General features: G+C 35.0%; 1 protein-coding gene across 1 annotated transcript in view; it reads right to left on the bottom strand.

Annotated features, from left to right (window-relative positions):
- Positions 1–898: 898 nt before the first annotated feature.
- C9 (complement C9) overlaps positions 899–17,973 on the bottom strand; it is a 42,655-nt gene continuing 25,580 nt past the window's right edge. The window contains exons 7-10 of the mRNA XM_051971029.1: positions 16,328–16,568; positions 13,981–14,106; positions 6,653–6,831; positions 899–1,123 (exon numbers count right to left, since the gene is read on the bottom strand). Of these exons, the coding sequence (XP_051826989.1) occupies positions 902–1,123; positions 6,653–6,831; positions 13,981–14,106; positions 16,328–16,568 (768 nt within the window). The 3' untranslated portion in view covers positions 899–901. The remainder of the gene's footprint in view (positions 1,124–6,652; positions 6,832–13,980; positions 14,107–16,327; positions 16,569–17,973) is intronic.

Raw genomic sequence — 17,973 nt, forward strand, 5'->3', positions numbered from 1 at the left:
ATTGCAGGGGATGATTCATCAGTTTTCTTCTTCCATGTCACCTTTACTCTGCCATTTTCTTCATTGCCTTCCTTCTGCGATTCAATCTCTGTCCCTTGAATTCTGAATTTGAAGAAGTATCTCCATAATTATCTTTCTGGTTGTGGATGGCATTTTCTATTCCAAATCTATTGGAATTGTCTTGGATCATCACAGTGCTGAGAAGACCTAAGTCTATCATGGTTGTAAATCATATAATTTTGTTGTTTCCAAATACAATATTCTTTTGGTACTGTTGACTTCACTCATCATCAGTTTATGATGGAGTTATTTATTTAAAAAATATTGTTTTCATAAAAGCCTGAAACGATTTACATAATCAGCTTGCTCATCATTTCTTATGGAACAGTAATATTCCACTACCTTCACATACCATAACTTATTCGGCCATTCCCCAATTGATGAGATCCACTTAATTTCCATTGAGGACTTCCTTTTTTATTCAATTTTCATTAGAGGTTGAATAGAAACAAGGATAGGCCAGAAACCCATCATTACTTTACTACCCATCATTACTCTACTTTTCATTTACTTCTCCCTACTGTAATGAAATGTAAGTTCCTTGAAGACAAGGACTTTGTATGTTTTCCTCAATATCCTTAGAGGCTAGCACAGTAACTGGCAGGTGTTAGACATTTAACAAATGCTTGTTGAATTGAATTTTCAGCAGTGATAAAAAGCTAGTGAAGAACATGTAGAAATTTCTGTGAAAAGTGAAATTTCAGAATAATTTATTATTTTCCACTATTGAGTCAATAATCATCTTCATTTTTAATTGATAATCTAGAGGTGAACATGTCACAGTCTGCAAGTAAAATGACCTATGAGAGTATGTCTTTTCTCAAAAGAAATTTACTCACCTTCAAACAACTGACTTAATCTGGCAAGCAATTCCCCGAAATTCAGTTCCACAGGCACACATGCATTCCCCATCCAATAGCATTGTGGTTCCTCCATTTTGACAGGGCTGGCACTTGTGGACACTGAACTCACTAAGGTAGTCATTTACAGCTCTTTCCAAATTTTGTTTCTTTTCATGTGCATCTTTCATTCTCACTGGAACCAAATTACCTATTGGAGATAGCTACAGATAAAATAAACAACACATAAAAAATGTTGTATAAAACCTTAAAGTGCTAAATTAATGCTATTTATCAACAACAACATTATTATTACTGCTATTGTCATGGACCTGTGTTTTGGAATCCTAGGATTTAGAGCTGGAAGGGGTCTTATAGATAAACTCATCTACCAACCTCATTTTGCAGAGTTGGAAACTGAGACCAAGAGAAATTAGACGATTCCCCCAAGTTTAGCATAATAAAAGAAGAACCAGAATTTGAATTCTATTCCTCTAACTAAAGAGTCTTATGCTCCTTCTTTTGCAATAGGCTATCTCTTGTGATCTTGCGGTTTCCCCCGGTATCTAGCCTAAACTTTTTTTTTTTTTTTTTTTTTTTGCTGAGGCAGTTGGAGTTAAGTGACTTGCCCAGGGTCACACAGCTAAGAAGTGTTAAGTGTCTGAGGCCAGATTTTACTCAGGTCCTCCTGACTTCAGGGCTGGTGTTCTATCCACAGAGCCACCTAACTACCTGTTCTCTCCCCACCTAAACATTCTTTAAACATATATTAAATATTTAATGAATATTTAAGTGAATACTATATGTGTGGATTAAGTATTTCTTTTTGTTTGTTTCTATTCATGGCATATTCAATTTATAGGTAGTTTAGAAATTGAAGGGCCTCAAAATTCCTTGCATCACTGCATTGTTGGTTTTTAAAATAGTATTTTATTTTTCAAGCTGATTTCAGAAAAGCCTAGAAAGACTGACTGATGCTAAGTAAAGTGAGCAGAACCAAGAGAACATGGTACACAGTAACAAGAAGATTATGTGATGATCAACTGTGATGGACTTGACTTTTTTCAACTACGGGGAGAATCGAGACAATTCCAATAGATTTGTGATGGAAAGCGCCATCCCCATCCAGAGATAGAACTAGGGAGACCAAATGTGGATCAAAGAATAGTATTTTCACCTTTTTTTTTTATTTGCTGTTATTGCTTTGATTAATTTTTTTCTCATGGTTTATTATGCCTTATTTATGCTTCAAAAAGAAACTATTCCCTTCACAAACAAACAAAAACCACATTACACTTGACAAGACTGTGGTGGATGACACAAAGGACTTGGTTATCCCACATACTGGCTAGGGAGGAAAAGATTTAGTCAAATTTGGATGTGCCAAGTCTGAAGTCAGTTTCTCTGAAGAATTATCTCTCATCACCATCCTTCTTTGTGCTATGACTTGAAGACTTGTATCAAAATCTTAGTAGCTTACCTCCCTATCCTTGCAAATCCAGCAACTGAGGACAGATTGTATTCTATCCCTCTGGCAGATGTCTTCTTTGCCGGTGGGTCCTATGCTCTACACTAGCAAGTCATTTAACCCTGTTTTGTTTTTTGTTTTTGTTTTATATATATATTTTTGTTTTTTATATTTGTTTTCTTATTTATACATTTTTATTTTTTTATTGTTTTTTATTTTTTATTTTTTTGCTATTTATAAAATGAATCAGAGAAAGAAATGGCCACCCATTCTAGTGTCTTTGCCAAGAAAAACCCCAAATGGACTCACAAAGAATGAGACCCACCTAAAAATGATTTAACAGTAACAACATCAAAAGATGGAAATTGATGAAATCATACTGAGAAATTCACCACAGGCTTATAGACTTAGAGGGGGCCTATAGGAATGGAAGAGATCACCAAGTCTAATCCTTCATTGAATTCATGAAGGTAAACAGTTGAGCCCAAATCACAAGAAAGCATGAATTCCAATATTTCTTTCTGGAAAGTTCATTTGTTCTTTCTGGAAACTCTCTTTTAGAGCATTAAATGACCTCTCGTAGCAAAAATACATTAATAAACTTCATGATCATGAGCAATTTACATATACTTTTCTTCCCAGTATGATCAATTGCTTATTCCAAACCTAGTGAAACAGGTGGGAAACAAAGCCTACCAATGAAAAGAATGAACTATTAATCACATGACTAGACAAGGGAAAACTTCTCTTATGTCACATTTTCTAAACTACATAATGACAAATATAAAGACTGTGTTCAAAATTCACTAGCTGACATAGATTTGAGATTAAGGAAGGCCTCAATTCCATTCTGTTTAATTCAATTTATAAAAAAGTACCTACAGCATTTGATGCCCTGGGCTAGGCACTGGAAGATGCAAAGATAAAATTAAAATAATCCATGCCCCCAAGCAATTTACATCCTACAAAAGTCTTCAATTAAATTCTATCAGAGAAAGACTTTTAAATCTGTACCCAAAGTTTTCTGCATATAAAAATTGATATATGGGAAATATACACAAGCTACTGTACTGTATTATTTCCTGGGGTTTATTAGGGGAAGAAAAACTATTTCTTTTGAAGAAATAATCACTTTTGTTTTTAAATAACGTATAATACAGTTCTGCCAGAAAATATTTTATTTTGCTTTTTTTCTTAGTAGGTAAAAAGTCAGAAGCAGAGGTATATTATGGTAGAGGGGAATCTTGTTAGATTATGTGGTTTCTGTGGTCCTTTCTGACCCTGGAATTCTGGGGGAGGTCCTTTGGGGACTGAGCTCCATAAAACAAAGGAACATAGAATTCTAAAAGTCTTTCTGGAATCCAAGCTATTTAAGAGAGGAGAAAAACACAACCTCCTGTCCTTAAAATTCCTGCAGAACATAATTATTGTGTTGTTGAAATTGTGACCTTAGAGATGACGCAGGGGTCCATCAATTTAAGTTTTCTATGAATTAAACCATAGGATGGAGACTTTCAACTCTGTTATATTTATTTGGTAGAAAGAAAGGATTCTTTCCCAAGCTGCCACATTGCCAGAAACAGTGTAAACAAAGACTGGAGTTGTATTGATTTCCTCAGAAGAGGAATTCATTCTGCTTTACTCTTCAGAGGGAAATGAGAGCCAGTGAAACCAGGGCACAAGAATACAGGGGCCATGAAAACCATACAATTTGGTTAAATGCATAAACAGTCTTTGAAGAGATAAAAATGAAAGGTATGCAATGAAGAACTAATTCTGAGGAATGCAAACCCCATAAAGTATAAGGACTCTACTAAGGAAATGACAGTTTTCATGGTCCTGCAGTTATAGAAAAGATTACCGAGGAACAATGCATTTTCCTGACTAGTTTGTCCTTCTGTTAAACAAGAAAACTTCATTACCTACTTATTTTTCAAGCTGAAAATGGTTGGAAATTATATTATCCAATTTGTCAAGACATAACAGAGCCTATTACCCTGCCAGACTGTATTAGGTATAGGAGGTACAAAGATGAAAAGGAAATAATGACTGCCCTTAAGGAGCTTACATTCCACAGAAGACAACTTTTTCACTTTTAAATATTATAAAATATAAAATAAGCAAAAAGTGGGGGAGTGACCTTGGCAGATAGGAGGATCAAATAAGATCCTGTGTTGGTTTTCACAATCAAGCTAAACTTTGAATCAATCAGGCTTTGAAAGAAACTAGATATTCTAAGAGGTGGAAGCAAGAAGGGGGGGTGCATCCCAGGTAGCATAAAAACAGATGGAGATAAGAAATGAAATGTAGTGCCAGAGGAATAATAAGTGGCTAGCCTGACTGTACTGTACAATGCTTGAAGGGAAATATTTTACCCCTTACACCAGGTAAGGCAAGAAATAAGATGCTGTAGCCCTGTTAACTTTATCAGATAAGAATATTTCTTTAAGTTCTAAGAATTATGAAGAAATTAAAGTTATCAATAGTGATTGAGAAAATATTCTCAATCACTATTGATTAGAAAATTGCAAATTAAAATAATCTGAAGTACTACATCATATCTATCAGATTGGCTAATATGAGAGAAAAGGAAAATGATAAATGTTTAGAAAGGATCTAGGAAAATTGGGACATTAATGCATCATTGGAAGAGTTGTGAACTGATCCAACCATTCTAGACAGCAATTTGGAATTTGCCCAAAAGGTTATAAAATTGTGCATACCTTTTAGTTCAGCAGTGTCTCTACTGGATCTGTAGTCCAAAGAAATCATAAAAATTGGAAAAGACCAACATTTACAAAAAGTTTATAGCAGCTCTCTTTGTAGTGACAAAGAATTGGAAATCAAGGGGATGCCCATCAATTGGACAATGGTTTAGCTTTTCTCAGCAATATGTAATCCAAGATTACTCCAATAGAATTGGGATGGAAAATGTCATCCAAACAGAGAAAGAATTATGGAATCTGAATGCATCAATTTTTACTTTTTTTCCTTGTGGTTTTTCCCTTTTGTGCTGATTCTTTTGCAACATGACTAATGTAGAAATATGTTTGATATGATGGTATATGTATAATCATATCGCTTTCCATCTTGGGGAGAGGAGAAAAAAGTGGAAATAAAAATCTTATAAAAGTAAATGTTGAAACCCATATTTACATGTAATTGGAAAAAAATATTAAATTGGGGAAGAGTTCTGAAAATCATTAATTAAAAGTTCAGAATAGATGTGAAGAATTCCATCTCTATTGAAAAAAAAGCAATCAAAGTCATAAGCTAAGTGTTAAAGTGTTCTCCTTCCCTTTTACTCTTTGACTAGAGAGTTGACATTGAGAGTTTCAAAAGTTCAGAAAATTTGGACTTCCTATCAGTGATGGATAGTAAGAATGTCCCTGAAATAACAATGGCTCAAAGAAACATACATGAGGAGCCAAGGTCAGAAAAGCAGGTTCAGAACTCTATAAGCAGGAACTACAAGAACCTAGAATCTCAAAGCTCAACAATGTACTGGATATTGGAGGAATACTCAGGAAGTAAAACAAAAAGGATTTCCATTGAGCCAGAAGATGTGAATTTCTTCTTTGGCACATGTGATCTCTAAGCTTGAGTTCATTTTTCCCCTTGACTCTCTGGTACTTTTGGGAAATTGTGTCACAGACTTTTGGGGTAAAGTTTTATACCAATTGCTCTTATCATATTACCTTAGTACATAGTTCTAAAAGGCAATTAATTTTGGCTAGCTAATTGATATTAGTTTCATGATCAATAGGTACCACACCATCAAGACTTATGAGTAATAATGTTAAAAATCAAAAATGTTAAAAGCTCAAGGTTACTTCTAGAACCCTGAGGGGAAAAGGAGTAGCCATTCTGTAGCAGTCAATAAAACTAATAGAGATTCAACATGATGTGATGAAAAAGAACACAAGATTTTGGTATCGCAGCTCCAATGTTTACTAGCTACATAACCAGGAGAAATTCATTTAACTTCATAATTTCATAATTTAATGTGTAAAACAGGCATAGTTATATTTATACTTGCTTCCTCATAGACTTGGGAAGACAGTGCTTTGTAAACCTTTAAGGATTAGATAAATGTGAATTATCACACATTGTCTGAAAAGGCAATGGGATCCTCTATAAAAACAGGATAAAATAAGTGATCCCTTAAAATCTGTTCCAGCCTTTAGATTTCCTGAATCTGTGACTTGAGCACTCTCAAAACACTCCATTCTACTTTATGAGAATATGCATAGGAATACTTCATCAGAAATAATGCATTCCTTACCTTTTGATTGATGAGTACAGGTGCTTTCTCTAAGGAGGAGCTCCAGCTGAAAAAATCAGTCACATTAACTGCCTGAGGTCCTCGAAACAGCTTTTCCTTGAGTTGAGTGGCATATTCTCTAGTTCCTCCTTCTATGAGTGAAATAATATCTTCTATCACGTGTTTGTGGCTCTTGTCATCTGCAGAGAGGGAGAGCAAGAGTATCATAATCTTTCATAAATTGAACCAGTCATTAAATAAGGAATTTATGGAATATAAGGAAAATATGTGGAATGATAATTAAATCTATGTAATGGGAATAATAGAATAATAATACATTAAAAATAATAAAATATAAGGAAATTATTCCAAATCTTGACAATTTGATTGAGATGGCCTTTGAAGATTTCAAATCTTTTTGGATCTATATGTACATACTATCAGTGCATGTCTCAATAAGTCATCATTCTAACCTGGCAAATAGTGGACATTAGCATAGGTATTGGAGGATGTCCTGAAAACACAAACTGAGGTTTATTAAATATGTCTCAAAATTATAATAGTAATATAAATAAACCAAAAATTGAGCTGATGGGTCTGAGTCTAGTCCCTGACGAAGGAGGCAGGAGTGAGGAGGTGAATGTATTTCCTTCTAGGCTATTCTTTTGGAAATTCTTTCTGAAGATCCAATGCTGGTAAATTCAGGAAATCAGTGTTTAATGGATCAGAGACTGGATTTTAGTGAATACTCTGTGATAAAGCAGCTTTGGTTTTTTTCAGTCTCTCATGTCTTGGTTGGCTTTCATGGCTGTTTAGGTAACCTTGTTTTCATCTCCACAGCCTTGATGATTTCAACAACCACCATATATTTCCTATCCCAGTACAAGAAAGTATTCAGAGATATTTCTCATACTGTGGGCTTGCCTTGTACCATCTACATGATGATTGTGTTTCCAATTTAAGGATCTTGGGGTTATCTTCTAGTTGTTGTTTTTTTTTTTAACTGAGTAGCAGCTAGACTCCATTAGTTTAGCAAAGCTGGAGAATATGTGGCTATGTAACAGTCCAGGATGGATGAATAGCTGATGACAATAGGATATAAATGGTTCATGATAACAGTTTGAGAAATAAAAAATATCTACCTCTAATAGCCAGTCTGTCTTATTGTCCTCAGCTACATTATCCCTCTAGATGGCTTTCACATATACTTTCATATATACTATTACATATCACAGGATATGTTTTATATGCCCTTATTGGACAGGATCATGAAAGTAAATAAATGATGCTGGAAATTATTGATATAAACTAGAAGTTCTTGATAGAGATCAGCAAAAATCATGGAGCAGGAAGAAACAATATAGCCCAGTTCTTGCCTAAACTCTTCTCACAAAGATTTTAAAAGATCCCTATTGAGCTAGGGTTGGAAATTTTTAGGGGAAACCGCAATGGACCATTTTTCCAGGTCAAGAGTAGCAATTAAAGTCATAAGCAAAGCATCAAGAGACAAACTGTGAAACAGGGATGAAGTAGCAGCTGAATTAGGAATAGAGTTTTAAATTCAAATCCTGGGCTCAGACTAAGGGTAAATCTACAACTCTGAAATTCTAATCACAACTGAGGATTTTGGATTTAATCTGTGGGCAGATGCAGAGGAGTGGCCAACAATTGTGTTGTAATTCTACAGTTATCTATCATGGACTCAGCCCAGAGGTAAGTGAGTAGGACAGGAATTTTAGCACCAGGAGTCAATCTATAACTCAATAAGACTGAGCTTACAGTTCCTTCCAATTAGATGACAAAAGTGTACAGAGACTGTTTCTAACACAAAGTTCTAATATAAGAAGTAAGACTAGAAGAATAAATAAACAAACAAATGAAGAAACAAACAAAAAAAAAAAACCTCCCATGATAAAGAATTATTATAACACAAGATACAAGTCTAGAAAAAGGAGAAGAAATTCAAAATATCCACAAGCAAAGCTTCAAAAGCATAGCTTGGCTGCAAGATCAACAAGAATTCTTATAAGAAATAAAGCAAGATTTCCCACTTCCCCCACCAAAGTTTTAAAAACAATATTACAAATGAAATGAGAGTGCTAAAAGAAAGAATTGAAAAAGAGAGATTTGGAGAAAATATCTGGAAGAAGAATTAGTGACTTAGTACAATAGATACAAAACTCTACTCAAATAACAGACTCTGAAAATTAGAAATCAAGCAATAGTTAATGACAATATGAAACAATGAGAAATATGGAAACAAAATCAAAGTACCAAAAAAAATGAAAGAAAATATGTTACCTCATAAAAGATAGTTAACTTGAAATACATATCAAGGAGACATCATTTAGTAAACATTCAACTTCCTGAAAACTATGATCCAAACAAGAACTTGAATGTCATTTAGTATTCAAAAAAGTCATGAAATAAAATTTCCTATATCTATTAGAATAAAAGTAATATATAATGTGTAATGTGTAAAAGTAATATGACAAGTATTCTATTTGTCACCTCCTGAAAGGAAATCTAAAATGAAAATTCACAGAAATATTATTGCTGAAATCCAAAATATTATGAGCAGCCAAAGAGAAAGAATTCACATACAGAGATAGTACAATCAGAATAAAACAAAATTTGACAGCTACTGCTATAAAGCAGAAATCTTGGAATACATATACAAAAAGACAAAAAGATATGGATTTACAATAAAAATTAATTAGAACAAAAATCTACAGCAGAAAAAAAGTAGAGCTTTAATGAAACAGAAGATTTCCATATATTTCTTTCTTTTTTTCCCCTGAGACAATTCGGGTTAATTGACTTGCTTAGGGTCACACAGCTAGGAAGTGTTAAGTGTCTGAGGCCACATTTGAACTCAGATCCTCCTGATTTCAGGGCTGGTGCTCTATCACACTACACCAAGTAGCTGCCTCTTCCATATATTTCTGATGAGAAGATCAGTAGAAACTTTAAAATACAAAAGAATCAATAAGAACAGAAAAAAGTCAATATGAGTGAACATTCAGAATGAACTATATGCCAGAATGAAGACATATTTACATTCCAGTGAGGAGAGGGGGAATGATACAAATATTCCCTTAGAAATGTCATCAGAGGGGCAGCTAGGTGGCGCAGTGGATAGAGCACCAGCTCTGAAGTCAGGAGGACCTGAGTTCAAATCTGATCTCAGACACTGTCTAGCTGTGTGACCCTGGGCAAGTCACTTAACCCCAATTGCCTCAAAAAAAAAAAAAAAAGAAATGTCATCAGAAGTTATAATAGTAGTTAAATAAGACAGAGAGCCTACGAGTAGGTTTTTTTTTTTTTTTTTTTAATGTTCTGTTGATTTTCAAAGAAAGGAAAGGGAGAGAGAAAAAGAGGTTAAAAAGATTGATGCATTTTTCTTTCTTGTAGTTTTATTACTGACTTTTGTTTTAACATATTATTTTTCCTTAATCCTTGCCCCAATTTCCAACTGAACAACAAAAAAACTTGAACAAAATCATTCAATAGATTAAACACATTTGACAGCATGAACCTTGTTATCTCTTCATTGTTCTCATCTCTCTACTGAGATGAGGAGAGTATATTTCCTTATCAGTTCTCCAGGACTAAGATAATTTATTATAGCTCTTCAGCAATTGTTCATTAGTGTTATTTTTAACACATATTTTGTTTTCATGGTTCTGCTTTCTTCACTATGTAACTTTATATAAATCATCCCATGTTTGTCCTAATTTCCCACATTTGTCATAGTAGTATTTGCTCATATACATTCCCCATTTAATGGGTACCTGTTTCATTTGAAAAAAAAAATATTGTCACAAAAGATGCTGCTATGAATATTTCATAATACATAGGACATTCTTAGGATAACACTAATAGTGGAATTACTGCATCAAAGCAGCTGGGAAGTATACCCCTGAGGATGACTCAACCTTGAGACTGGCAGGATGATTGCCAAACCCTTGCCTGGAATCACCACATCATGAGTCCCAGTCAGACTCTGTTTATTCTTTACTAGCTCATTCTCTGGTCTATTCTATCTACATACCACCTGCCTTGATGCTATTTGGGTATCTTTCCTTTCACTTTTCCCCTTCTCTTTAGCTGCTATCCTCCCCTACTAAAATGTAAGTATTTCAAGGGTAAGAATAATTTTTCTTGGTTTTATATTTCTCAAAATTTCAAACAGTGCCTGGTAACAAAATAAGTGCTTTATCCATCTATCTATCTGTATTTATCATCTATCTGTCTGTATAAGGATATAAACAATTTAGGGTATCTGTATAAGGGCATGAACAAATTAGTGAATTTTCCACCTCATCCTACATTTTATAGATAATGTTTGTTACTATTTCATATATATACATATAATTATACGTATATTATTGGCAATATAATGAAATCTATTTTTCCCATTATGTCTCCTCTTTACCTTCCTTCTACTACTCTACCATTGTTTCTGCAAAAGTGAAGATTGACTACCAAGCCTGAGGATTTTTTGTATTTTTCTTTAATATATGGGTTGTCATAGACAAAAAATTCATTGCATGATTGCAAAATTTCCAGTGATGGCCCTTAATCTTAAGGAGGCTGGTCCTTAAGTGACAAACACTATTTATTGCCAAGACAGTACCTGATATGTTTCAGCTAGGTAGAACCTGCTAGAGCTTGTGTTGAAGGGACATAGTCTCTGGGAACCTAAGATGGCTTCCACATAAAACTTTTGTGAAGGTGACATGACTCAGCCTTCTAAAAACTGGTCCGTCCAAGGAGAGTTGGATAAAGCATGTATTAAGTCCTTAATATATGCCAGACACAGGTATATTCACATTTTTTCCATTTTCTTTTTTTTTTCTCTCATGGTTTTTTCTTTTGTTCTGATTTTTCTCTCCCATGATTCATAAAGAAATATGTAAAAAACATATATAAGCAAAAACCAAAAACCAAAAAATGTGCCAGAGACTGGGATAGTGATAAAGCATTGGGAGGTATAAAAATAACCAAGTAAGCCTCAAGAGACTTACATTCAAATGGAGGAATGTAACACAAAAGAGGAGCTAAAAGTATGGGGAGAAAAATTTGGATGGAAGCATTTATTTATTTATTTGGATGGAAGCATTTATTGCTGGTAGTGGTAAGTAGCATGAAAATCTAGTCCTGAACAAGATAAGGTGGAATACCTATCAGAACCTTGGTAGGGTCTAAGGTTCTTGGAATTGAGGGTGGAAAGATCAGGATGGGGGGTGTGTGTGTGACATGGTTTGTAAATTGTGGCTGGAAAGTGTCCAAAGAAACTGATTAACTCTACTATGGCTCCTTATCTCCAACTGAATCAATAAATTCAGTGCTTGAAATTTGAGTTTAAAAGAGGGCATTGAAAAGCTTTCTGAGCTCCACACTGTTTAAACAGTGACTCTTTCCTGTGAGGAAGTAGTGATCCAGAAGACAGTTGAAAGGCAAGATACTATGAAAGCCAAAAGGAGGAACTCCACAAGAAGTACAAATCCATAAATAGCTCTTTTTGAAACAGAAACCCTAAGAAGTCTTTCATCTAATGACATAGCAGTAATACCTAGTACAGGTTCACTGTACTATCTTAAACAGGTCAGCAAGGCAGAAGCTCACTCTATTCCTTCTGTACTAATCATTTCCTCTCCAACAAAGCCTAAAAACTCCCTGAAATATAACTACTTCATAGGATCACAGATTTAAAGAAAAAAGGAAACTTTGGAATTATCTAGTTAAACTGTCTCATTTTGAAATTGAGGAAATTGAGTTTCAGAGGAGTTAAGTAACATACACCAAGTAAGTATAAAAGTTAGTATCATGGCTAGAATTTGAACCTAGCTCTTTTCATTTCAAAACTCATATTCTTTCTACTGTTCCTCCCTTCTGCAGATGTTTGCTTCAACTATTAAAGAAGTTCCATTTCTTGACTCTTTTTCTAGAGGCTCCAGAAAGAAGGGCCCTAGCATGGCTTGGAGCTTTCTTATAGTCTGAACTTGTACCTTGTAAGGAAGAAATAGGGAAGGGGGGAAGTAGTATTTTGATTTCCAGTGGAATGAATAGAGAATTTTGGGGACATGGCATCTGTGGGAATGGGGCCAACATGTGCCATAGTTAAGGACAACGAATAGGAACAAATACAGAGAGACTGCCTGGGGGAAGGGGGTATAGTTCATGCCATTCCAGGGCCATTAAGGTATTTACAACAGTGAAGACAAATCCAAAGAGCTAGAAAGATGTCTGGAATGAAAACTGGAGCAATGGTCAAGCCAGCTTCTCTCCTTGTTCATTTGATGAGAATATGACATATTAAAATATCTTCCCTATCAATGGAAATCCTTACTTTATTCACTCCTTTGCATGAAATCACTAAAAATACCATTAAAATGAAAATAATATATATTTTGGGATACACAAGAAATCATTATCAATCCTTAACTTCATCTCAAATTTGTTATCAGATAACTTGGAAGAGTAAGGAAGAGTAAGGTAAGAATTGGACTTGAGACAGGTAACTTTTGACATGGAGATGAAAAAGGCTAGAAGAAAGAACTCTAGGTATGTGAGGCTTGAGACAAGTAAATTTTGAGTCAGGGAGAGAGCTGCAAAATCCACAAGAAGTCAGACTAACAATTATTTATTACGTGTTTATTGTATACTAGGCAACTTGATAAAAATTCTGAGGTTAAAAAAACAAGAATAGTTCCTGCCCTCAATTAGCTTATGTGCCTGCCCTTGCAATCAGGGATAGGGAGAAAGAACTGATATTTTAAGACAAGCCAGAGTGATGGCAGAGAAATTTAAAAAGTAATGCAGTGAGTTGGACAAACCTGGGACTTCAAGATATGACCTTAAGTACTTACCCCAATCTATAGCACAGTGAAGCAAACAGAACATTTAACTTGAAGTCAGATAGATCTGATTTCCAATATTGCCTTAGGCACTTACTAGCTGTATAAACCTGGGCAAATCATTTAACCTCTACTTCAGTTTCTTTATCTGTAAAATGGAGACAAATAATATACCAACTTTCCTAGGCTTTTGTGAAGATCAAGTGAGATATTTGTAAAGCTTAATACACTGCCTGGCACATAATAAGTACTTAATAAATCCTTGCTTCTTTATTTCTATTGTTAGTGATTTCCTGTCAGATCTTATACAAAGTATTTTAACTTTTCAGTGGTTCTGTTCTGGTGTAAATCTAGAGAGACATTCTGACCCAGCTCCAAAAGCATAAAAATGTTGAGAGAGAAGAAAAGGTAGTAGGGATTCTTATTTCCAGAGAAAGGAGGCAGATACATGGTCACACACAGTAGCCTGGATAGAGCCATACTTACCTAATTGCCTTGTATTTATTGCTGAACAATCAGAATGTTTTATGTTGGCTTGGAAATCAATTATAGTTTGAAAAGAAAAATCGAAATCATATCCAAGGCATTTCCGCACATCATGTACTTCAAGACCTACAAAAAGAATTCATTTGAATATTCCTAGAGGATTTATACATTAAATCAAATTCAAATAAACTCTGACTTTGCTACTTGGAAAGAAAAAAAAAGATTTATTTTGCTTCTGGGGAGTCATTGCTGCTTACAAAAGCATCATGGCTATCTTTCTGCACCTTCTCTTATTAACATCACTCAATTGTACTCAATGGAATTCTGTTGCTTGCCAACTTAATGGTGAATAGCACACCTTGTTCTGCCATTCTTAGGAAGCAAAGGTTTTGGATTGGGAATGAGGAAGGAGTGGTGGAGGGAGGCTATACTGAACCAGGACATGGGATCATGGGCACAAAATATACTTCATGTCTAGAGAGGGGAATGTAAGAGAGAAGCAGAATAATGGACTTATAGCACTGGACCCAGAGGGAGGAAGATTGACATTCAAATTCCAAATCAGACACTGTGATCCTGGGCAAGCCATTTGACCCTCAGTTTCCTTATTTGCACAATGAGGGGATTGACTTTAATGACCTCTAACAAACCTTCCACCTCTAAATTTTATATCCTTTTTCATAGGTTTTTATAGGAAAAATAATATGAATCATAACTTCATAGGAAATTCTATGATCCCATTTCGTCTAGATCATTTAGATCTTATTTTATACATGAGGAAAATGAAGCATAGAGAGAGAGGAAATGTCATTTCCAACAGTTTATGGAGATTCTAAATCACCATACTCAATTTATCTCAAGACTCTCTCAAACTCTCTCCTCTCAAACTCAATTTATCCAAGAAAGAGCTCATTCACTTTCTTCCCAATCTCATGCCTCTTCCAAATTCTCTTATTTCTGTCACTCTCCTTACAATCACCCAGGGTTCAGTATCTTGCTGTCATCTTGAACTCCTAGTTCCCCAAATCCTGTACAACTAATCAGTGACCACATCTTTCTGGTTCTTCCTTCATAATACCCTTTGCATCTGTTTTTTCTCTAATCACACAGCCACCAATTTTTTTCTGGTACTCATCACTACACATCTGGATTATTGAAATAGCATCCTAATTGTTTTCCTTGAATTATCTACGCCGTCCCATCCCCTCTCTCCTCTCCCCCCGCCTAGTAATCCATCCATTCTTCACAATGCTGCTAAATGTTTTCCTAAAGGGTGCTTCTGACATTGTCACCTCACCCTTACCTCAAACTAAATGAACTGGAATTCTACCCTATTCTTTTTGGTAATGTAAATTTATCTCTTTGCCTTTTAAAGCTCTTCACAGCCTATCTTTCCTGCCTTATTATACATCACTCTCAGCCTGAATTCTGCATTATTTACTTAGCAGTGTGCCTACTGAAACTCTTCCCTCCCCATAGAAAGTAAGCTCTGAGAGGGCAAAAATTGATTTGGTTATGAGTTTGTGTGTGTGTGTGTGTGTGTGTGTATATATATATATATGGGTGTGTGTGTGTGTGTGTGTGTGTGTGTGTGTGTGTGTACTTAACAGTGTTCAAAAATGAGTTTAGCTGAATTGGACAATATTCAATGTCCTACATGTTATTCTGTCTGTAAGCATTTATTAAGCCCCTATTACATACTAAGTATGGGAATACAAGGAAAAGAAAAAGATAGTCCTTGCCCTTGAGGAACTTACAAATCCAACGAGAAAACAAATTATACAAAAAAGCTATTTAGAGGATAAGTTGGAAGTTATTAACAGAGGGACGAAATTAGAATCAAGAATGATTGGGAAAAACTTCCTGTAAGAGATGGGGTATAAGCTGGGACTTGAAGAAAACCAGGGAAATTATGAGGATGTAATCAAAGCAGTCTGTTGCTTGATAAAATAGATGAAAAAAAAACAAAAACAAAAACAAAAACTATGGGTTCTATAAAACTTCTTTCATCTTTTTAATTGTATTTTTCTGGGAACAGTTTTGTTATCTGCTAAATGTTAAACAAGTTTCAGTTGCATATGTTTCACAAGATTCTCTTGAGGGTCTGCTGGGAGGTCCATGACCAAATTGAAGAATTTCCAGGAGATAGTCTATTCTTCATTTGATTGATAAAGTTATTGAGCAGAGTACTCAAACATATTTCTCCTCTTTCAGAAAATCAAGATAGTAGAACTTGTCTGCTGGAAACTTTGCCTTGCCCTTTTTTGGGGGGTGAAAGTCATCAGTGAAAGTGGCTATGGCCACTTTCTGGTCTAAAAAACCAACAGAGCACCAACATTAGACCTACCTCTCTTGCGCATTTCTTCTTTGTCCAATACATATATCAATTCATATTTTCCTCCTATATTCCCAGAGCTACTGTAATGAGTGCCATACATTTCCAAGAATGCAAAATATTCTCCCTTTTCATAGTTGGTAGGCAGAGATTTTAAGTCATCCAGGAAAGTACTTTTCAACATAAAATCTCGATTTCGCATTTGGAATCTTCCAAGCTGAACTTCTCCTTTTACATGTAAAAAAATTTTTGTCTGCATTATAAAGTGGACAAAGAGGAGAAATGTGAATCAATTGCCCTTGTTTTTAAGATAAGTAATTAAAATCTAAGCACATTTCCATGAACATTTTATTCACAAGATTTTATAAAGGACCTTACTGACAATAAGATGCAGTTGAGAAACCCAAGACTCAGAGAAACTAAAAGTCAACTACATTTAAGTAGCTGTAAGTTGTTCAGAGATGTTAAGTAGTCAACATTTCAGTTGACAAAGTTCCTTAGAGGTGGCATGTTACTTGAGAATTATTTTTATTATTTTTGAGGCAATCAAGGTTAAGTGACTTGCCCAGGGTCACATAGCTAGTGTCAAGTGTCTGAGTTGGAATTTGAACTCAGGTCTTCTTGACTCCAAGACAAGTGCTCCATCTATTGTACCACCTAGCAACCCCTCACTGGATAAATAGTATTAAAGCCAACTTACAGAAGACCAAAATGAGATTTGGAACTTGCAGTGACTACACAAGGAGAAAGACTCTCAATAAATACTAAACTAAAATATGAAGCATTTGTGAATGTCAAGTCAATATTACAGAGAAAATGTTCTAAAGAGGCACTTGTGCATGGATAGGAGTGAGAATCCTTTGACTCAGAATGGATATTTGTAGTCTAAAGGATTAACGATGGTTAGAACTGCCACTGGAGCTTCCCTTCCAAGTTCAGTTCTCCTTCCATTATATCATGCTACCAACTTGAGTGACTTGTTCATAGCTGCCAACTAGTTAGCAAAGGCAGCTCTAGAATTCAGGTCTCAGATACCATTTTGATGTTTCTTCCATTAGCCCAATCACCTTTTATTTTTGAGGAGGAGAGAAAGGAAGGAGAAGGAGATAGAGACTATTGAGTACTTTCCAGGTTTTTTTTTTTTTTTTTTTTACACATTGTTCTTCTTCACATACTCCAGATTGGTTTTTTATTGCTTTTATTGGCTCAAAATGTTCCAAGTTTCATTTCTGTACCTTTGTATTGGGCATCTCCTATGTTCTGAGGGCTTTCTCTTCTCATTTCCCTAACTCAGAATCTTTGGCTTCATTCAACGATTACTTTAATCACCATCTCCTAATTGAGGTCTTTCTTAATACTCCCTAACACTCCTAGTTACTAATGTCTCCCTTTCCCCCCTTCCTTGAAATTATCTTGTAGGTATGTGACATATATTTTTATATACTTATTTGTATATGTATTTTCTCCTGTGACTGACTGAAAGAGGAATCCTGTTGATTGATGGATGGATTGATTTCTAAAAGCAATGAAATTAGTTATCCAAGTTCAGGCAATTAGCTAGGATCTGGAATTTTAATTTTAGGGGGAAGGAAGAGGAAAAGAAAGGCAGGAGAAAAAGGAGGAGTAGAGAGAAAAGGAAGAGTAAAAGGAAAGAGGGA

The sequence above is a fragment of the Antechinus flavipes genome, chromosome 1 (assembly GCF_016432865.1).
Source record: "Antechinus flavipes isolate AdamAnt ecotype Samford, QLD, Australia chromosome 1, AdamAnt_v2, whole genome shotgun sequence".
In the NCBI taxonomy this organism is placed as follows: Eukaryota; Metazoa; Chordata; class Mammalia; order Dasyuromorphia; family Dasyuridae; genus Antechinus; species Antechinus flavipes.